We start from the raw sequence: 24,241 nt of genomic DNA, 5'->3' as shown, positions 1-24,241 counted from the left end.
TGATGTGCATTAGAAGATAGAAAAATTATGACTTAGGTATTTTTCAACTAATTTAATCTCACTTTGAACAGGTGTCTTGGTCTGATGTCAAGCATGAAGGCCTTCTGGAAGTGCTGTCCCTTCAACAAGGAAATTCGAGGTGAAATAATATCAGCACTGAAGAAAGGTACTTTGGAATGGTAAGTTTCACTTGAGTTTCAAGAAACAGTAACCTAGATTTTCATATACTGGGCTTTAGAAAATATGTTTCTAAATTCTAATTAAATCTGTACCTCAGAGGTATAGGAGCATGATCTATTATATGACATAGTGTTTTCGTGAGATAGTGGGTTTGAACCCCTCTGCAAATAACCTAAGCCTTTGTAGGTGGAGTTAACTTCCAATAAGCAACCAGGGGAACCTGACCCCTACAGAGCGCATCCCTAGGTGGTGGACAGGGGGTCTCTACAGTACGTAGGGCTGGTTAAAATACCCAATACAACCCGCGGACTAACAGGTAGCCCAATTCCTGGGGGTTTTAAATTACTGCGACACCCTCTCTCCAGGGATCATAAATATCGAGGGCCCTTGCCCTGGGTTATGGGTGAAGACCTCAATGGCATCTACAGCGGAGAAGATGGTCTTTGGTATGGTGGAAGTGGCAGAAGGGGCAAACCCGTAGCATCTGTACTCCAGAGGAGCGGCCACAAAAGGCATCTGACTCCGTGTTAGGGGCAGCCTAATTTGAAATGTAGCTAAGATATTTGAGAGAGTATTGGAAGGCAGACTGAGGAGGAAGCTAGAAGAAGAAATGGAAAAAGAACAGTAAGGTTTTAGGAAAGACAGATCATTGCTTGAGCTGATCTTTATATTAAGACATATGATGGAGAAAAGATGGGAGTATGGAAGAGGAATGGACATGTTTCAGAAATGGTTTTGTAAAGTGTGCAGTAAACACCTGTGGAAGAGTATCAGGGAGGAAAAAAGAAAAGGAGACTCCTTGGTGGAACAGCAGGGTAAAGGAAGCAGTTAAAGAGAAACAAATGGCTTGAAGGAAGTGAATAGGCAGCAATAGTACAGAGAATTGGCAGAAATATAAAGAAGCCAAAAAGGTATGTAAGAAAATAGTACAAGAAGCGAAACGGAAGAGCTGGGAAAGTTTCACAGAAACTTTACAGGAGGATATAAAGGGAAGTAAAAAGGTTTTGTTTGGTTTGGTGAAGAATAGTTTATGAAATAGGGAAGATACAAAACTTGTAAAAACTGAAACAAGGCAGATATTGATGCAAAGAGATGACATATTAAAAAGATGGGAAGAATACTTCTCAGAATTGCTTAATATTAAATACAGTGAACTGGTAGATGAGAAGGAGCAAGAAGAAACAATGGGGAAAGAAGAAGAACAAGAAAAGGAGTTATTGATGTTAGAAATAGAAGAAGCCATACAAAAGATGAAGAGCAGTAAAGCAGCAAGGAGTGGATGAGGTAACTATGGAAATGATAAAAGCAGCAGCACCAATAGGGCTACAGTGGCTGTATAGATTATTTGGAATAATCTGGAGGAAGAAAGAGATCCCAGAAGAGTGGGGAGAGGGTTTAATTATCCTGATATTTAGAAAAGGTAATAAAAAGGAATCGAATAACTACAGAGGGATCACTCTTATTGACCACGTAGCTAAGATATTTGAGAGAGTATTGAAAGGAAGACTGAGGAAGAAGCTATAAGGAGAAATGGAAGAAGAACAGTATGGTTTTAGGAAAGACAGATCAATGTTTGACCTGATCTTTACATTAAGACATATGATGGAGAAAGGATGAGAGTTTGGAAAAGACATAGTGATGATATTTATTGACATTGAGAGAGCTTATTAAAGTGTGCCCAGACAGTTGGTATGGAACACATTAAGAGAAAAACAAGTTAACAGAGTTGAAGTGAAAATGATAAAAGCCATGTACAAAAATTGTGTTAGTAGTGTGAAAACTAGTATAGGAAAAACAAAATGCTTTAAAGTTGAAACTGGTCTCCAACAGAGAAGTGTACTATCCCCAATACTATTCATCATAGTCATGGATAAAATTCCCTAAGAACATTAAACAGAGATTGACAGGCAACAAAAGCAGTGTTGTTTGCACGATATAGTGATATGGGGTGAGGATGAAACGGAAGTCAGAAACAAGTAGATGTATGGAATCAAGAGATAAAAACATTTGGGATGAAAGTACATATATACATACATACATTATCATTATAGACTGTTATGCCTTTCAGCGTTCAGTCTGCAAGCCTCTGAGAATTTACTAAACGTTGCCACAATCCTCGATTTGCAACTAGTGTTGTGGCCTAATTTAGTTCTATACCTCTTATCTTTAAATCGTTAGAAACCGAGTCTAACCATCGTCGTCGTGGCCTCCCTCTACTTCTCTTACCCTCCACAACAGAGTCCATTATTCTCCTAGGTAACCTATCCTCCTCCATTCATCTCACATGACCCCACCACTGATGCCGGTTTATGCGTACAGCTTCATCCATCGAGTTCATTCCTAAATTAGCCTTTATCTCCTCATTCCGAGTACCCTCCTGCCATTGTTCCCACTTGTTTGTACCAACAATCATTCTCGCTACTTTCATGTCTGTTACTTCTAACTTATGAATAAGATATCCTGAGTCCACCCAGCTTTCGCTCCCATAAAGCAAAGTTGGTCTGAAAACAGACCGATGTAAAGATAGTTTCGTCTGAGAGCTGACTTCCTTCTTACAGAATACTGCTGATCGCAACTGCGAGCTCACTGCATTAGCTTTACTACACCTTGATTCAATCTCTCTTACTATATTACCATCCTGGGAGAACACACAACCTAAATATTTGAAATTATCGACCTGTTCCAGCTTTGTATCACCAATCTGACATTCGATTCTGTTGAATTTCTTACCTACTGACATCAATTTAGTCTTCGAGAGGCTAATTTTCATACCATACTCATTGCACCTATTTTCAAGTTCCAAGATATTGGACTGCAGGCTTTCGGCACAGTCTGCCATTAAGACCAAGTCGTCAGCATAGGCCAAACTGCTTACTACATTTCCACCTAACTGAATCCCTCCCTGCCACTTTATACCTTTCAGCAGATGATCCATGTAAACTACAAACAGCAAAGGTGAAAGATTACAGCCTTGTCTAACTCCTGCAAGTACCCTGAACCATGAACTCATTCTACCATCAATTCTCACTGAAGCCCAATTGTCAACATAAATGCCTTTGATTGATTTTAATAATCTACCTTTAATTCCATAGTCCCCCAGTATGGCGAACATCTTTTCCCTCGGTACCCTGTCATATGCTTTCTCTAGATCTACGAAACATAAACACAACTGCCTATTCCTCTCGTAGCATTTTTCAGTTACCTGGCGCATACTGAAAATCTGATCCTGACAGCCTCTCTGTGGTCTGAAACCACACTGGTTTTCATCCAACTTCCTCTCAACGACTGATCGCACCCTCCCTTCCAGGATGCCAGTGAATACTTTGCCTGGTATACTAATCAATGAGATACCTCGACAGTTGTTGCAATCCTTCCTGTTCCCTTGCTTATAGATAGGTGCAATTACTGCTTTTGTCCAATCTGAAGGTACCTTACCAACACTCCACGCTAATTTTACTACTCTATGAAGCCATTTCATCCCTGCCTTCCCACTGTACTTCACCATTTCAGGTCTAATTTCATCTATTCCTGCTGCCTTATGACAATGGAGTTTATTTACTATCCTTTCCACTTCCTCAAGCATAATTTCACCAACATATTTTCCTCCTCCCCATGAGCTTGGCTGTTTGCATCACCACCATGATGATTTCCTTTTACATTGAGAAGATGTTCAAAATATTCCCTCCACCTCTCCAGTGATTCCCTGGGATCTATTATGAGTTCACCTGAATTACTCAAAACACTGTTCATTTCCATTTTCCCTCCCTTCCTAAGACTCTTTATTACTGCCAGAAAGGTTTCCCTGCTGCTTGACCTAGCCTTTCCAGGTTATTACCAAAATCTTCCCATGACTTCTTTTTGGATTCAGCAACTATTTGTTTCGCTCTGTTTCTTTCATCTATGTACCAATCCCTGTCTGCCTTGGCCCTTGTTTGGAGCCATTTCTGATAAGCCTTCTTTTTACGTTTACAGGCTGCTCTCACTTCATCATTCCACCAAGATGTTCGCCTTTTCCTATCTTTACACACAGTTGTTCCTAGGCATTCCCTTGCTGTTTCTATTACAGCATCCCTGTATGCCACCCATTCACTTTCTATATCCTGAACCTGCTTACTGTCTACTGTTCGAAACTTCTCACTAATCATATCCATGTACTTCTGTCTAATTTCCTCGTCCTGGAGACTTTCTACCCTTATTCGTTTGCAGACAGATTTCACTTTCTCTACCCTAGGCCTAGAGATACTTAGTGCACTACAGATCAGATAGTGGTCTGTATCATCGAAAAATCCACAAAAAACTCGTACATTCCTAAAAGATTTCCTGAATTCAAAGTCTGTTAAGATATAGTCTATTATGGATCTGGTACCCCTAGCCTCCCATGTGTAGCGGTGAATAGCCTTATGCTTGAAGAATGTATTCGTAACAGCTAAACCCATACTAGCACAGAAGTCCAGCAAACACTTCCCATTCCCATTAGCTTCCATATCTTCCCCACATTTACCAATCCCCCTTTCGTATCCTTCAGTTCTATTCCCAACTCTCGCATTGAAATCGCCCATTAGCACTATTCTATCCTTGCTGTTGACCCTGACCACGATGTCACTCAATGCTTCATAAAACTTGTCAACTTCATCTGCACCCTCACATGGTGAATACACGGACACAATTCTTGTCCTAATTCCTCCCACTGACAAATCTACCCACATCATTCGCTCATTTACGTGCCTAACAGAAACTATGTTGCATGCAATGGTATTCCTGATAAAGAGCCCTACCCCAGACTCTGCCCTTCCCTTTCTAACACCCGTCAAGTACACTTTATAATCTCCTATCTCTTCCTCATTATCTCCCCTTACCCGAATATCACTTACTCCTAGTACATCCAGATGCACCCTCTTTGCTGACTCAGCCAGTTCTACTTTCTTTCTTCCATAAGCCCCATTAATATTGATAGCTCCCCATCGAATTCCATTTCGTTCGCCAAGTTGTTTCCAAGGAGTCCCTCGCCTGTCAAATGGGAGTGGGACTCCATTACTCCCATAGGTCCGAGGTTTGCTTAAATTGTTCTGAGCTCGGTAAATTCATGAAGCAGGATGCTGCCCTACTTGCACATAGTCCAAGTGAGGATCTCTCCTCTAACGGGTTATGGACCACCGGTGAATTGTATAGTCTTAGCCGCCTGAGCACAAGGAGGGCCACGACTCAGAATATGTCCGAGATACCCACTCCCATTCCATAGCAACTGGTATCCCGACTCTCAGGACCACTTACTAGGCCACTCAGCCGTTGCCCATGGTTCACGAACTAGGACGTGACTACAGTAACCCACAAACATGAACCATGGGATGAAAGTAAGCACAGAGAAAAGTAAAACAATAGTGATGACAAGGGGAAGGAAGGAAGGAAGGAAGAGGAAAGATAAAAATGGTAAAATTCTGGAAGTGGTTAAAAGTTTCAGGTACTTGGGAAGTGTGATCACAGAAGATGGAAAGATAACCAAGGAAGTTGGGAAAAGAATACAACAATCAAACAGCTTCTATCAGAGTATAAGGGGTATTTTGTGGAACCAAGATGTCCCGAATAAATGTAAGAAAGTATTATATTCAACCTGTTATGAACCCATACTAACCTATGCAGCTGGAACGTGGACTACAAGAAAACGAGAGGAGAGTAGAATGCAGGCAACAGAGATGAAATTTCTATGAGATACTGAGGGCAAGACCAGAAAGGATAGAATTAGAAATGAAGAGATAAGGAAAAGGACAGGAATCTTGAAACTTCAAGACAGGATAGAAACAATAAAGCTAAAGTGATATGGGCATATGATGAGAATGGGAGAAGAGAGAGTGCCAAAAAAGCTTTTTCAGGGAAGTTAACAGGAAAGAGACCACAAGGAAGACCCCGAAAGAGGTGGACAGTTTTGGTGTGGGAGTGCATAGAGAAGAGAGGAGGAAAACCAGAAGATATACTTAAAAAATGAGAAGAGTGGTGGAGAGACAGGCAGGTCCTTGATTCACAACCCAACCCAACCCAGGAAGCTGGAAATGGGAAATGAAGATGATGATGAGTGGGTTTGAACTCAATGTCAGCAGCCCTGAAGATGTTTTTCAGTTGTTTTCCATTTTCACACCAGGCAAATGCTGGGGCTGTATTAAGGCCATGGTCACTTCTTCCCCTCTCTTAGCCATTTCATATCCTGTCATCACCATAAGACCTATCTGTGTCAGTGCGACATAAAGCAAATTGTAAATAATGGCAAAGTGTTCTTGGCATTCAAGAAATAACCAGGAACTCGTTACTCAACCACAATCAATTTTATTTGAAAAATATATTACACAAATAGAACATTACACACATTGTGAATGCCTTACTCTAGACACATAAATGTTACATCTGGCCCTAAACATCATCTATATCTTCTCCTGAATAGTCTCTTTTGTTTGAATTACTTGTATGTTTGTTACGAAGGAAGCAATATTTTCCAGTATTGATTTAGTTAAAGTAACTTTAAAGCTTTTCAGTCTGTCGGAAACATTAATTATAACACATTTAACACTATAACATACCTGTAAAAATAAAGAATGACATGTTTCATTCTACAAGAACATCCTCACATTCTATCAAATCCCTTTAAATCATGTGTATATATGTACAATAATGTTGTTTACGTTGCATAAACTTGTGAGTGATTGAGAGTTGGTGATATTATGAACAAGTAATAATATATAATGATTGTAGTAGTATTCAACCATGACCTTATTAACTTATAGAAATGTTTCTGTACTGATCTAAGCTGCTAATGAATAGTCCTCCACCTTCAACAACTGCTTCCAGATTTTGGTTTTGTGGTTGCTGAGTAGCTAAGGAGAGGGGTGAGTGGAAAGTTTTAGTGGTCATTCAACTCTGTTCCATGGAGAGGTGAGGGGAGTGTTGTGGACCCTGCTTCTGTCCATTGGATTTATGTTGCTTCTCTATGTTAACTTATAATGTATTTTTATGTATTTTTATGCAAGTTAATGATTTTTATTAAATAAAGTATGCGGTGGAGTTATGGAATATCTTGTTAGACACTATTTTTGGTGATCATCAATCACTACTGATCTGCATTTAGGTTGCAGATTCCCTATCTGTTGTTTTCCTAGCCTTTTCTTAAATGTTCACAAAGAAATTGGAAAATTATTGAACATTTCCCTTTGTAAGTTATTCCAATCCCTAACTCCCCTTCCTATAAATGAATATTTGCCCAAATTTGTCCTCTTGAATTCCAACTTTATCTTCATATTGTGATCTTTCCTACTTTTAAAGACACTACTCAAACTTATTCGTCTACTGATGTCATCCCACGCAATCTCTACACTGACAGCTCGGAACATACCATTTAATCGAGCAGCTCGTCTTCTTTCTCCCAAGTCTACCCAGCCCAAACTTTGCAACATTTCTGTAATGCTACTCTTTTGTTGGAAATCACCCAGAACAAATCAAGCTTCTTTTCTTTGGATTTTTTCCATTTCTTGAATCAAGTAATCCTGGTGAGAGTCCAATACACTGGAACCATACTCTAGTTGGGGTCTTACCAGACACTTATATGTCTTCTCCTTTACATCCTTACTACAACCCCTAAATACCCTCATAACCATGTGCAGAAATCTGTACCCTTTATTAACAGTCATATTTATGTGATTACCCCAATGAAAGTTTTTTCTTATATTAACACCTAGGTACTTACAATGATCCCCAAAAGGAACATTCACCCCATCAACACAGTAATTAAAACTGAGAGGACTTTTCCTATTTGTGAAACTCACAACCTGACTTTTAACCCCATTTATCACCATACCATTGTCCACCGTTCATCTCACAACACTATCGAGGTCACCCTGCAGCCGCTCACAATCTTGTAACTTATTTATTACTTTGTACAAAATAACATCATCTGCAAACAGCCTTATCTCTGATTCCACTTCTTTACACATATCATTGATATATATAAGAAAACATAAAGGTCCAATAATACTGCCTTGAGGAATTCCCCTCTTAATTATTACAGGGTCAGATAAAGCTTTGCCTACTCTAATTCTCTGAGTTCTATTTTCTAGAAATATAGCCACCCATTCAGTCACTCTTTTTTCTAGTCCAATAGCACTCATTTTTTCCAGTATTCTTCTATGATCTACCCTATCAAATGCCTTAGATAGGTCAATCGCAATACAGTCCATTTGGCCTCCTGAATCCAGGATATCTGCTATATCTTGCTGAAATCCTACAAGCTGAGCCTCAGTGGACTAACCTTTCCTAAACCCAAATTGCCTTCTGTCAAACCAGTTATTCATTTTGCAAATATGTCTAATATAATCAGAAAGAATGCTTTCCCAAAGCTTACATGCAATACATGTCAAACTGACTGGCCTGTAATTTTCAGCTTTATGTCTATCACCCTTTCCTTTATACACAGGGGCTACTATAGCAACTCTCCATTCATTTGGTATAGCTCCTTCAACCAAACCATAATCAAATAAGTATTTCAGATATGCTACTATATCCCAACCCATTGCCTTTAGTATATCCCCAGAAATCTTATCAATTCCAGCTGCTTTTCTAGTTTTCAACTTTTGTATCTTACTGTAAATGCCATTGTTATCATAGGTAAATTTTAATACTTCTTTAGTATTACTCACATCCCCTATCTGGACATTATCCTTGTAACTAACAATACATACTGCTGACTGAATACTTCTGCCTTTTGAAGATCCTCGCATATACACTCCCCTTGTTCATTAATGATTCCTGGAATGTCCTTCTTTGAACCAGTTTCTGCCTTAAAGTACCTATACATACTCTTCCATTTTTCACTAAAATTTGTATGACCACCAATTATGCTTGCCATCATGTTATCCTTAGCTGACTTCTTTGCTAGATTCAATTTCCTAGTAAGTTCCTTCAATTTCTCCTTACTTCCATAACCATTTCTAACTCTATTTCATTCCAACCTGCACCTCCTTCTTAGTCTCTTTACTTATCTGTTATAATATAGTGGATCTTTACCATTCCTTACCACCTTTAAAGGTACAAACCTATTTTCACATTCCTCAACAATTGCTTTAAACCCATCCCAGAGTCTGTTTACATTTTTATTTACCAATTTCCAGCAATCATAGTTACTTTTTAAAAACTCCCTCATGCCTGTTTTATCAGCCATATGGTACTGCCTAATAGTCCTAATTTTAATACCTTCCTTTCTTTCACATTTATTTTTAACTACGACAAAAACAGCTTCGTGATCACTAGAGTAGAACGCAGCTCGGAAGGCGGTTTCATTGCACAGAGAGAGACAGAAGTATGAAGTGTGGTGATGCCAGTTAGCCTACTTATAACAGCATGTATGTGTAAACATTTTTTCATCCAGTTATGTCTTGAATTCCAAAGCGATGACCTATATTTTTTGTGGGCTTAAAAGTTTCGTGAAAGTCCAAATTAATTTTTAACATCAAACCCCGAGAAAGTGTTGAGGGAAATTTTTGAGATATTAAAGAAGTTAAATGGAAGTTGAGAGAAATGAAGGCAAAGTGCAGAGAGCATAACAGCATGAATGTGTAAACATTTTTTCTTCCAGTTATATCTTGAATTCCAAAGCGATGACCTATATTTTTCGTGGGCTTAAACGTTTCCTAAAAGTCCACATTAATTTTTAATATAAAAACCCCCGAAAGTGTTGAGGAAAAATTTCGAGATATTAAGGAAGGTAAATGGACGGTCCAGGTTCAATGCCTTAGGATATTCGCCGTTTTTATACATATCAAATATTGTTGTACGCAGAATATTTTTATTGAAATCATCGAGGACCGTCACTGGCTTCTTCCTCTAAGGGTTCTTCTCTGGCGACATGAACACCGCATTATTTTTATTTCCGAAGCATGTTTTATCCTCTGTATTGTTCGCAGGCCGATACCACACGCGAGTGCTGTCTTCTTTTGAAGCGTGGCAACATGGCGTTCCTCACCTTCTCCACCTATGAACGCCTGCTGCTTCATGCTTACAAAATACAAATACACTTTAAATACTATTTCCCTCGCCTTTCGACGGAATACTTGTCTTTTTTGCTCTTCCTGGATCTATCGTACACACGCAAATAGTTCCCTAAATTCGTTGATTATGATATTTACAAATAATACTCGAAAGATTCACTCGTGACGCACACAAACAGACACCTCTTACTGAAATGATTCTATTGGCTCAGCGGAAAGCACGTCATACTACAAAGCGCACGAATGTTACTGCGCAACGCTCTTCAAACCGCCTTCTGGGCTGCGTTCTACTCTAATACCATCTATTAGGTACTTCGGTTTCTCTATAGAGCTCATCTGGTTTTATCAGCACCACATCCAAAATATTCTTCCCTCTAGCTGGTTCCATCACTTTCTGAATCAGCTGCCCTTCCAATATTAACTTATTTGCCATTCGTTGTTCATGCTTCCTGTCATTCGCATTACATTCCGAATTGACATTTGGTAAATTGAGATCACCCGCTACAATCATGTTCCTTTCCTTATCATTTCCCACATAGCTGATTATCTTATCAAATAATTCTGAATCAGCGTCAGCGCTACCCTTTCCCAGTTTGTACACTCCAAAAACATCAAGTTGCCTATTATGTTACCAAGAATTTCATGTTTTTCATCCTTAACTTTTTCGTAGCTTACAAATTCTTCTTTCACCAGAATGAACACTCCCCCTCCTACCATTCCTATCCTATCTCGACGATACACGCTCCAGTTCTGTGAGAATATTTCTGCATCCATTATATCATTTCCCATGATTCAACTATTACTATATCTGGTAAGTATATATATCTTTAAATTACTTAATTCGATTCCTTTGTTTACAATGCTTCTACAATTGAGCACTAACATTTTTATGTCATCCCTACTTGATTTCCAGTTCCCTGTTTGCTTAACACCACTCCCTAGGCCACCCTGTTTCCCTGAATGTACCTGCCTATAACCCTTCTAAATAAGTTTCCTAACTTATATGTACCACTGCGGTTTAAGTGAAGGCCATCTGAGCACAGATCCCTGTCTCCTACCCACCCATTTGGATCTAGAAATCTCACTCCCAATTTCCCACATACCCACTCCATAGTCTCATTTAAATCCCCAATCACCTTCCAGTCAATATCCCTCCTACACAGTATTCCACTGATAACAATCTCCGCTTCCTTAAACTTCATCCATGCTGCATTTACCAGATCCCACACATCCCCAACTATGTTGGTACTTATACCTGCTTGCCTTATGTTGTTAATACCAACGTGAAACACTACCACCTTCTCCTTTCCCTCTTCCTTCTCTTTTACTTTCCTCAACATCTGCCTCAACCTGATTCCTGGATAACACTCTACCCTGGTTCCCTTTCCTCCACACACTTTCCCCACATGTCTAACGATGGAATCCCCCATAACCAGAGCCTCAACCCCACCCACCTCATTTGAACCCCTCCCCTCCTGGTCAGCCCTATCTTCTCTCACTGCTTCAAAAGCTACTTCCTCCTCCCTTTTCTCCCTCCTATGACCCTGTTCCACCTGTCTTTTACTTTCCACTATACTACATTTCCCTTTCCTACCTTTTCCCTTCCTCCTACTTCCACATATATCAGCAACAGTTCCCTATTCCTCATCTTCCCTCGGTTGTTCTACGTAAGAAACTGTCTTGAGTGATGAAAGCAGTTGCAAAAATTCATTACTACAGATAAGTATATCCTAACCCACATTCCAGACAGAGATTTCCTCCACCGGGTGAGTTGGCCGTGTGTGTAGAGGCGCGCGGCTGTGAGCTTGCATCCGGGAGATAGTAGGTTCGAATCCCACTATCGGCAGCCCTGAAAATGGTTTTCCGTGGTTTCCCATTTTCACACCAGGCAAATGCTGGGGCTGTACCTTAATTAAGGCCACGGTCGCTTCCTTCCAACTCCTAGGCCTTTCCTATCCCATCGTCGCCATAAGACCTATCTGTGTCGGTGCGACGTAAAGCCCCTAGCAAAACAAAAGAGATTTCCTCCTATGGGATTCATTAAGTGCGAATGCAAAAAGTGTAAATGTTGTCCACATGTTAATTAAGTAGGGCAAAGATAGGGGGAATATTTTAAATGTGTATGATCATTCAGGTTGGTTTTGTTAGTTTTTTTACAATGTAAATTTCAATTGCTTCTTTAATTTTCAAAGATTTGCTTTTACTTTCAGTGTGTAAAATTATTTAGGTCTGTGAAATGATGTGAAGTGTCATGTGCTGTCCGAAGGCTGAACGCCCATTGTATCTGATCACATTTTTGTGTTCTCTGTATCTTGTGTGGAAATTACACATTGTTTGCCCTATATGTGGCATTCTTGTTAGATTCTTGGCACTTGAGTTCTTAAACTCCTGACTTGAGAAAAGGTTTTTCTTGTGTAGGTTGCATTTTGCTAATGTATCTTTGGTATGTTGTTCATTCTAAAGGCTACTTTCCACTCACCCCTCTGCTTAGCTACTCAGTAATCTCATGACTACAATCCAGAAGCAGTTGTTGAAGGTGAAGGACTACTCATTAGCATCTTAGATATCAGTACAGAAACATTTCTATAAGTTAATAAGGTCATGGTTGAATACTACTACAAACATTATTTGTTATTACTTGAACTATATATACGCATTATTTAAAGTGATTTGATAGAATCTGAGAACGATCTTATAGAATTAAACATGTCATTCTTTGTTTAATAGTGTGTATTTTTTTACAGGTATGTTATAGTGTTATATGAGTTATATTTTATATGAGACTGAAAAACCTTAAAATTACATTACCTGTATGTTCAAAATTTTCATGTTTTTGATAAAACTAATGGTAAACTGAAGGGATATAGGGCATTATTGCCATTATTTCTACTGGAAAATAGGTTGTGGAACATTTGAGAGTTATTTAAAATCTACTGGAAATTTAAGTCTATGTCTGCAAAACCTTAACAAAGTCAACTTCTTGGTTCTCACCATCAAAATATGTCTTTAAATTAGAGTTCCCATGTTTTCCTGTTTCACTTGTAATTGTACACATTTTGATATAATAGGCCTACATTTCCATTTGTCAATATCCATCTTCCTATGAAGAAGAGGAGGGTTTGCACAGTCTTTTTTGATATACGGTGAGGTGAAACTTTCAAAATCTTGAAATTACATGTTATGAACCGTGTATTTGCTAGAGGTTTGTCTTACAAGTTGTTGTCAGTCCCAGGATGTTAAAATGCTCATATTATTCAGTTTCTTCCTTTTCCTCTTTATCAAGGCAGGAACACTGTCACCCTCCATATGCGTATGGCTTCTTAGGAAAACTTTTGAGTTATGGTTTGTTGAAATACCAATACCTAATAATTTAGATCATATTTGCAACTGTAGTAAATATTCACTAATATAAGGGCTGTAGAAAAACAGCTTACCTATTGAGGCAGTACTATTACTGCATTGAAGTAATTTCATAATTTTATAACCATGAGAGATTGGATTCATTCTTTTCAACTTCTGCCGTACACATATTGCAGATAAACAACGAATCACATGTAAAACTGACTGGACTGCAACTGTGTTTCCATATTTCACAGAAAATCCACCAAACTCTGCAGAAGCATATAACACTATCCCCAGATGATACGGACTTTAATCTCCCCCAATACATGATGTAGGACATAGTGTTGTATACCTCTGGGTAGGGGACAAGAAACTCATATAGGTGTGCCAATAATCCCATTTTGGTAATAAAAAAAAAAAAAATGGACATAAAGTCCTATACCTCTGAGGTGCAGATTATACATGAATAATCCCCGCATGTTTTCTTTTCAAAATTTTGTGATGAAAAGTTGAGTTGCAGGTAGTATTTGCATTAAGTTTGGTTCAGTGCTTCTGATATACAGAAATCTGGAAATTAAGGCTGCGGCTACTTCCTTCTCACTCCTTGGCCTACCTGTGTTGGTGCAATGTAAAGCAGGTTGTAAAAATAAAAATAAAATAAAAAGGTAGTCATGCTGTGGGAAGAAAGTATGATGTGGATAAGAATTATATACATGATTGGAGGAAAAATAAAACTCATCATGAACAGGAAAACAGTAACTGGTATTTTGCAGACAAAAAGTATAAAGTTTCCAGAAATCAAAATCAGGATGTACAAATATATATTACTAAAAAGAGACAACTGTAGTATTTACAGTTTCCAATGGTAATATTTAACAAAACTATACAGTTACAAAGAAAATTTTCATTCAAAATTTCTCTAATGAAAATTAGGGTGTGGGGATTATTCAATGGTCAAGATTATGTCCTGAATTTATGAAAGATGCCAAATTTAAAGAACTCCAATATGTTTAGTAGTATGGGAAATAAAAAAATGATTTGTTGGTTTTGAGGAGAAGTATACTATTTTAGGTTACATAAAAGCAAAATATTGAATGTGTTACAATTATTACAGCAAATGAAATACTGAACCTGTACTTTAAAATGGTAACTTACTAGTGAAATTGCTAGTTGAATGTAGCATCTTGTGCCTCTTGTTTCATGTATGATGATACTGAATTCATGACCTGTACATAGTTTCAGTCTACAATATTTCTGGGCAAAAGATCAATTACAGAATCATGAATTCATGATGGGCAGAGATAATATGGATGCAGAAGAACTGGGACTGATGAATAGAACACCCATCTATTTGAAGAGAGCCATGTGTGAAAATGTGGTGACTGTCCTTGTCCTTTTGTGTGTATATGTGTACATATATCTCCTTCCCATATTGACCTGTCACTGTGCTTATCCTGTTCCTATTTCTCTATATGTGGCTTGATTTGACACTTGTTTGTTTCTCGATTTGTTTTATTAGATTCCTATTTGATTTGATTAAACTAAATATTGAAAACGGAGTATATACCAACAAGGCTGATTTGTTTAATAAGAAATTACCTCCTCTGGGACTAAGAAGGAATATAACTAAAAGAGCAAATTTTGATGGTATGAAGATGAAACTATGTGAAGAAATCTAGTTCGTCTTGTCTTTTTTTTCTCTTCCCTCTACTCACATTGACTTCTCAAAATGTTTACCTTTTGTATATACTTCTATCCTCTTTCCTAGAAATTGAAGTAACCTACTGTAAGTTTTCTTGGGAAAATGAATATCAGTGCTATCTACTCATATTGATATAAGGCCATACCCCTTATGGTTTGCTTTCTATTCCATATACGTAAATTTCTTAGTAAATAGCCAGACTGAGAAGCTCAGACAGTAGAAGTGCTGGCCTTCTGGGTCTAAGTTGGCGAGTTCGATTGCATCTCAGTCAGGTGGTATTTGAAGGTGCTCAGATACGTTAGTCATTCATTCATTATTTATTTACTATAAACCTTTACAGTACCTATGGAAGGCCAGGGGCAAAGGACAGGCCCCCAACATGTACTGCCCCCTGACCTTGTCGATCGATTTACTAATACATAAAAATACTCCTTCAAGACTAAATTATGTCACATTAGGGTCTCTGAAAACTGTTAAAGTAGTATGTGGATATAAAATTATTATTATTATTATTATTATTATTATTATTATTATTATTATTATTATTATTATTATTATTATTAAAATGTGAAGTAGAATGGAACAATAAACTGCCATATCTAAACTGGTCCAGATATGAAAAACATTGATCAGGCAAGGATATCTCTTTTTTTTTTTCTTTTTTTTTTTTTTTTTTTTCCTTTTCTTCATATGTTTTCTTAGTTATTTCCTTTGGGTATAGATTTGAAATTATTTTCAACCCCATATTATACCAATAAAATTTGTATTTCCATTTTCATTCAGAAATAAAACTTAAAACACTGCCTCAATTGGTGTAATTGCTACGAATATCCATTACCTTTTTCTTTAATGCTACAGGGTCTTTATTTATGCTTGGCAAGGACTTTCTCGCTCGACCTTGGCCGCCAGTGATGGTCAGGTGTCGAAACCAGTCCCAAACCAAATTAAACATGTTGTGACATAATTTTCTGCAACAGTTTATCATTGTATTGAATAGGTGGAACCTCTCTCTTTTTAACATTGTGATTGTCAGTTGCCGGCTGCCGCGTGTGCATATGTACGGCAGAATATGGTACTCAAAATCATTATCATGCATTTTACTTTCCAATTTTACAGTTTATGATGAAAATGTTCCCCATGCGCTGCCAAACATAATCGGCATCTCCTAATAAAGTTTTCGGTTATTCTACCAAGATCTTCAGCACTGACGGATGCAATTGCAGCTCTTATATTGTCTTTAAGTTTAGTGTGTGAGGGTTGTTCCCATAAACTACATTTTTTAACATTCCCCACAAATAGAAATCACATGCCGTTAAATCTGAGCTACAAGGGGGCCACAGATTTTTAATTATGATCCTCATACCAAACACGCTTCAGTAAAGAGATAACGACCTTTATGTCTATTTTTATTATTTACTGAATTTGTACGTTTGAATCTCTTGGCCAGTTGTTTTATTGTCCGATTGATAGGAATGGGTCTCCCTGGAAATTTCGCTCGAAACTTTTGTCTTGTCCTAGCGCACGATTTTCTGCACTTAATGTAAGTATTGTGCAGATATACACATCCACGTAATGAATATTCCACATACATTACAGCACTATACACAATCACAATAAAACACTATACAATACGACATACAGTACGCAGTAGCTTCATTGAACACCCTACTATCTCGGAGTTCAGCTCTCAGCAACTGCAGGAAGTGCCGGAAACCGCACATGCCAGCGGCTGGTAGCGGCCTGTCATCGGCGGCCAAGGTCGAACGAGAAAGTCCTTGCCAAGCATAAATAAAGACCCTATATTTGTTTGGGGTGTCGACCTATAAAGATCTTTTGCCCCTAACCATTACCATTTAATATGAAAGTAAAATTAAATTATCTTTTCTTACTCATTTCTTGGGATAGCATTGGCCACAAAATTTAGCTTTTTATATTTTGAAGAATTATAAAAATTTTGAATAATATTCATCCAGAGATAATTTTTTAAATATTGTATTTGTTATCACATATGGCTCTAGTAAGGAATCTTATTTATAAATCTCAAAATTGATAATTCACTGTATCTTATTGTATCACTAATCTATATTTCAGGTACGAAGACATCCACAGTTTCAACCAAACACCATCTCGAAACCAGGATGTGGTGCTTCAAAATTTGATTCATCTTATTACTCTCCTCCTTGTTGACTTGCAGAAGGGATTGGACTTCTACAACAACCTATTTGAAACGTAATTAAACTTAATCTATTTACTGTATTTAGATAATCATCAGTTGACTAAAAATTTCAGTGTCTTTGCGTGTTTAATGAGAGGTTAAATATCTTATAGTTTTATTGTAACATCAATTTTACCTAACATGGAAACAGTTTCACATGATAATTTCAGATCAGCATCTGTCTGTTTAATGTCGTTCTAACACTGGTAGATTTTTTATGAGATCAGCATGCAAGTGTTAATGTACTGTACACAAGTCGAAGTAGACATGCATGCAATACCTACAGGGTTTCCCAAAAATCGTGCATCATAGGGATAAGAATGTACAGTAGAAGTCAGTTATAGCGAGAATTCATAACAGCAAAAAATTTACTCACTATAGCAGATTGTCGTTATACCCGATTTTTGTATGAAAGTTGGAAGTACCCCCATACACATTAAAATCGGTATGAAACGGCAATCAGTTTGTTCAAAACTTGCGTTTCCGCGGATGATATCCACACTATGGATTACTTGTTTGTTATTTTTCATGGAAGTTGAGATGTTCCTAACTACTTTACTAGTTTTTAAAACATATAAATCTGAATTTAAAATGAAAAATATGAAAATTAATATTCATTAAATAAAATACACAATCTTCGGACCTTATACTCACACTTAGTTCTTATCTGATTACTTACACATTCATTATTTGATGGGCGCCAGCTACAACTCAGTGCAGCAATAAGAGAATGAGATTCTTTAATATCTATAGGGTGTGGGGTAATAAGCTTACTTTTGACAACATACCATATAAGTTCTGGGAAATGGAGATTGTTGTTTTGTTTCCCGATTAAATTTGAGGTTATGTAATTCTACTCTCAAAATAAAACGATAAATTAATTTGATAGACAAAATATATTCTTTAAATTGTATAGAAAAAAAATAGTAAGTCTTGCTGCAATAAAACAGATGAGAATATAAAATTATGACATTGCAACTGAAAGAAACTCAGCATTAAATTTGAATTCTTCTTGACCGGACATTTAACAATCATACACGAAATTTATCCCTCACTGGTTCACTTGACTGTACCTTCAACACTTCGAGTGTAATTACGACGCATTTCTTTGAATTGGTGTTTACTGTAGATGTATCAAGCCTAATTTGGTGATGCATCCTTTTTGTTTAACTGACGACTAAGTATCCATGTGACTGCTTCTTCTCCATCCAGATGACTTCTTGGTAAGTCTGTCCTATATGACTTCATGGCAAGTCTATCCTTCTATGACCGGGCGAGTTGGCCATGCGCGTAGAGGCGCGCGGCTGTGAGCTTGCATCCGGGAGATAGTAGGATCGAATCCCACTATCGGCAGCCCTGAAAATGGTTTTCCATGGTTTACCATTTTCACACCAGACAAAAGCTGGGGCTGTGCCTTAATTAAGGCCATGACCGCTTCCTTCCAACTCCTAGGCCTTTCCTATCCCACCGTCGCCATAAGACATATCTGTGTCGGTGCGACGTAAAGCCCCTAGCAAAAGAATATATATATCCTTTTATGACTTCATAGTAAGCCTTTCCTTCTATGACTTCATGGCAAGCCTTTCCTTCTATGACTTCATGGCAAGTCTATCCTTCTATGACTTCATGGAGAGCCTTTCCTTCCAACTGCACTGACTGACCAACTGTGGCCTCACTCTCTCAATGACCAATGACTAATGACTGACTGAGGCCTCTCCATCCTTTCGACTGACGCTATAAGATACTGGACCAGTTTATATAGACATTAGTTGACACACCTATGCAATCTTCAGAAATAACTATGATCTACTCCCACCCAGCGACAAATGTTACATACGATGGTGAAATTGCCTGGGGCAGCCTAGGTAACTCCAAGAAAGTGAGCTCACCGTTAAATGCACACAATGACGTAGCAATGACTCAGCAGTTATGCTAACAGTATTGCAACATGTGCGTTGCAATGTCAAAACTTATTACAAAGCAGATCCATTGTATATTATGTAGCAAGTCTTACTTTACATGGTTAAATGCTAATATTCACACCCATATACATAACAATTCGACTACAATCACGCAAGCGACAATCATTGCAGAACTGAATTGGACAATAATAACAATAATCTTACAGATATAATAATAATAATAATAATAATAATAATAATAATAATAATAATAATAATAATAATAATAATAATAATAATAATAATAATAATAATACAGATATCATCTTGTAACAAGATTTGAACTGTTACAAAGTGTGTATTTAATTTCATTCTGAAAAAATTATAGTTCTGTATTTCTCCGAATCCAAGACGAACCCCACTTTATCCTTCAAAAAATTTAATCAGGCTCAAAAGGTGCTTTGTAAAATCATATGAATGCCTTTGTTGTACATTACGCATTTTTAGACGCCAAACATTAGCTTTCGTTATGCTGTTTTCTTTTTCTGCGGCTGTACATTATTTTTTATTTCCGCTAATTTAATGACCACTAACTTAAAATGGGCATCATAATACCAAAGAGAACCTGTTGAAAATTTGCTGGCAATAGTTATTCTATGCATCTCTACAATACGACGATCCATCAGGAAAATATTCTTGCTGTCTATAAAACTGTTACTTTTACTCAGCGTCAGATATAAGTGGCTACCACTATACACACGTCTCGCTTACTAGGTTCGACCAACTTCAGCAGCTGGTGATGTTATAGGCCTAATCGCGGATGTTGAATGTCAACGAACAAGTTTATTGCACCGTGGTATGGCCATTCTGCCCTTCAGCTTTTCGTGCACATACCTCACAATTTCATCTTCAACTTCTTTAAAGTGCCCTTGTTGCAGACCACTGAATGCATTTTTTAGCTATCTTTGGCTTCACGCTAACATCAAATATTGGCTTTAGTTAGGCCTATGAAATATTTTCTTGCAGCTGCACAATTATTCTACATTTCCGAGTGTTTAATAACCATTAACTTAAAATTGGCATCATCATATCGACGAGAACCCGTTGATAATTTGCCGGCACTACCTGTTCCATGTATCTTTACAATACGACTATACATCACAAAAATGTTCCTGCTGTCTATAAAACTTTATTTTACCAAGCGTCGGGTACAGAAGACACGTTATAACTCTGCCACTGAGTAGCCGTGACCTTTCTACGAATTTGAAGGCTCGCACATTTTGATGCCATTCTGCAGATTTGAGAAACGTTTTTGTAGAGGCTAATAGAACGTTATTCTCTCTTCACTAGGAATTTCCCGAGATCCAGTGATGTTACACCCTGGCACTGTACAACCGATTGTTGCGGCTAGCGATGTATAATAAAGAGGAAGTCGTTTATTGTCAATGAGTTTTTTAGTGTGCGCGCTTGCGTGCTGGGGTGAAAAGAAGCAGCGTGGTTACCGCCGTAGTTGCCAGTGGTATTCGTTACTGTTAGGCCGCGAATGCAAGACAACCCTTGATTTTTTCGCATGGGATTCTGAGAAAAAAAACACGTTTTGGATTAGGAGAAATACGGTATCCTTCCAGAGGCTTCTGTGGCAAACATTTCAGCTTTCTTCTTCAAATGGTGTCACCTAACCTAACCATATATGTATCATGGAAACATATTTGAAACGCATGTAAAGAAATGATAACTTCCTCGCTAAAAATTTATATGTGAATAGCCTTTCCGAAATTTAACTAGACACGAGAATATGTGAACAATCCTCTGAAGTCAGTGATGTACTATCTTGAGGTGCATCACATTCTTACTTAATTTCAGTATATAACATTAAAATTAAGCGATTGTTTCCTTCAGCCTTTATTTTTAACGAATTGACAACTGCTATCGGCCTTGTTATTTATGCATTTATTACGAAAACGTGTTATCCTCTTTCATGTTGAATTTTCTTTAGAGAACAGCAGTCAACAGGTATTACAAATCGACTCCAACATTGCCTTCGAATGTCTACGAGAGAGCTCACAAATGCACACAGTGCCTGTGAGCTCGCATCCAGGAGATAGTAGGTTCAAACCCCACTATCGGCAGTCCTGAAGATGTTTTTTACCTTAATTAAGGCCACGGCTGCTTCCTTCCCATTCCTAGGCCTTTCCTGTACCATCGTCACCATAAGACCTGTCTGTGTCAGTGTGACATAAAGCAAATAGCGAGAAGAAAAAAATGCATATAGTGAGAAAACTATACCGTACCGAAGATGATCGATCGCATTTCGTGGCAAATGTTTCAGTTTTTTTATTCAAACAGTGTCACCTATTCTAACTTAACCGTACTATACGTATGATGAAAACACGTTTCAAGCACCAGCAGAGAAATTATAATCTTCTTGCTATAAATTTACACAATAATAGCCTTTCCGTAATTTAACCAGACACGAGAAAATATAAACTAACCTCTGAAATCAATTATACACTCTGCCATATCTCGACGTGTATCCCATTCTTACTTAATTGTAGTAATTTGCATTAAAATTAAGCGATCATTCAGTCAGTCTTTCATTTTAATGAGTTAACAACTGTTATTGGACACGTTATTTACGCATTTATTATGAAATATGTCCTCTTTCATTTTGAATTTTCGATACGGAACAGCAGTCAGCGGGTATTACTAATCGACTCCAACATCGCCTTCGAAATGATACCGGAGGTAATTGATCGCATGTAACATAATCGCTGGGGTGCATAAATACTGGTAACGGAAAAAATCGTGCACGCATAATCACTCGTATAAACAGATGCGTCAGTGATAATACACAGTTTAATATAGGAATTTTGAAGGGGCAGCAAAAAATTGTGTTTTTAACAGAGTTATCGTTATATGCCTTACTCGCCGTAGCGCACTTCTACTCTACTGGATATTACAATACTTGTTCAATATTATTGCCTCCAATGTCAAAACACAACTGTAGGCATTCCTTCATGTTATGCAGATTGATTTTTACCATGATTGGCATTAGAGCGCAGCACTCAGCAGTTATTCACTCATTACAAGCAATGAAGATCATTTTTTCCGTATTGAAATAATCTTAATTTATAATAATATAAGAAATTTATTTTAACTCAACCTATTCAATACAGTACAAGATGTTAACATATTAGTTAAACATCGTTAAAAATCGTTGAAACATGTTTCGCCCCTTCTGTGGGGCATCATCAGTCATATCAAATACCTCAAAATTCTACCAGACGTCTGGTTGGAAGTTATAAAAATATGTTACCTGAGTGAATACATTAAAAAACATTTACAAGATCTTTTCATTAACAAAATATCAAAATTAATTAAAAAATGTTACACTAGTGAACACATTGGTGAATTTTCACTCAAAACAAGGCCGTCCTATGTGCAGTATTGACAATAATGGTAGTTAAAGTCTTATTTGGTGCTAAGTTTGAAGACAGTTTAAAATTTATGTACAAATGTTGAGAATGAATGCAGAATACATATAACTGCAATTTACTGTACATGTATTTTACATTGTAAAATAATGTGGAAATACCATTCCAAATTTGTATTAATTTCCATGGGGAAAAAAAAATGTATACTCCGGACCTCAATATTAACGGTCCTGGTGCAGTCTAATCAGAAATGGCTTCAAGATGTGAAATTTTGTATGTGATTTATGATCAGCTCATGTAAAAATGTTGCATAACGTCGTAATTCAACTTGGATGTTTATGTTGACTAATTATATTTTAGACTCAAACAATCAAGTATCCATGGGCTAATCACCTCCGTTGGACACTCTCTATGAAGACGGAGTGCCTAGTGCATGTAAACAACACTTGATATTTGATTCAAAACGAACCATGTTGAAAACAGTAAAAATAATGGCTTGAACGAGGGCGGTTAAAATGTCGTTAAATCTTCCCAATTGACTAGTGTTTTTAAGTTTCTCTGTGTGTTTATGTTGTTGAAGTATGGGGTTTCAGTTTTATTGGTTGAATGGGCAACAGTCAAAACATTGTCCGATGTAATTAATGTTGAGCTGTCTTACTTATGTGAAGATCTGAAAGGAAGGATAAATCCTTAATTAGTTGAGTGAAATGACGGGAAAAGAGAAAGAATGAATGCGTTGGAGAATTGAGACTGTGAAGTTAAAAACTTACCTTAAGTGTTGTTGGGCTGTTACTTTATTGCTAAGAGGTTTTTGAAGCACTGGCTGTCACTAACGTCTTGCTCCTCGTATTGTACGTGTGACGTCTTGGTGGAGGGGAGTGGGCCTGAGAAAGCAGGGCTGTGGGCCTGTGATTGGTGCATGGGAAAGAGTTGTGTGTATTGGAGGGAGAACAGGGGCGTGATAAGTTGAACGGCTTAGTGGGGGTGCTTGAAGAGGTTGTTTTGAGGACATCAACTAATCTTTTGTCTGTCAGATTTAACTTGCTGAACGAAATTATTAATTGTTCATAAAGAGGGCTTCGGTTGTTTATTGTATAAGACTAGATAAAGGCAGACTCATGACCGAGTTCGAAAATTTGTACATTTTCTTGGACCAAAAATACATTAGTAAAAAAAACTTAAATGATCCAATAGACAACTGAAGCCCTCTTTATGAACAATTAATAAATTCGTTCAACAAGTCAAATCTGAAAGACAAAAGATTAGTTGACGTCCTCAAAACAACCTCTTCAAGCACCCCCACTAAGCCGTTTAACTTATCATGCCCCTGTTCTCCCTTCAATACACACAACTCCTTCCCATGCGCCAATCACAGGCCCACAGCCCCGCCTTCTCAGGCCCACTCCCCTCCACCAAGACGTCACACGTACAATACGAGGAGTAAG

General features: G+C 37.6%; 1 protein-coding gene across 1 annotated transcript in view; it reads left to right on the top strand.

Annotated features, from left to right (window-relative positions):
- Positions 1-24,241, top strand: part of unc-13-4A (BAI1 associated protein 3) — an 824,271-nt gene that overhangs the window by 559,652 nt on the left and 240,378 nt on the right. The window contains exons 12-13 of the mRNA XM_067148123.2: positions 72-179; positions 17,338-17,475. Of these exons, the coding sequence (XP_067004224.1) occupies positions 72-179; positions 17,338-17,475 (246 nt within the window). The remainder of the gene's footprint in view (positions 1-71; positions 180-17,337; positions 17,476-24,241) is intronic.

This window comes from Anabrus simplex, chromosome 5 (genome assembly GCF_040414725.1).
Source record: "Anabrus simplex isolate iqAnaSimp1 chromosome 5, ASM4041472v1, whole genome shotgun sequence".
NCBI lineage: Eukaryota > Metazoa > Arthropoda > Insecta > Orthoptera > Tettigoniidae > Anabrus > Anabrus simplex.
Note: the sequence above shows the minus strand (reverse complement) of the source record. Positions and strands in the feature narration are given on the sequence as shown.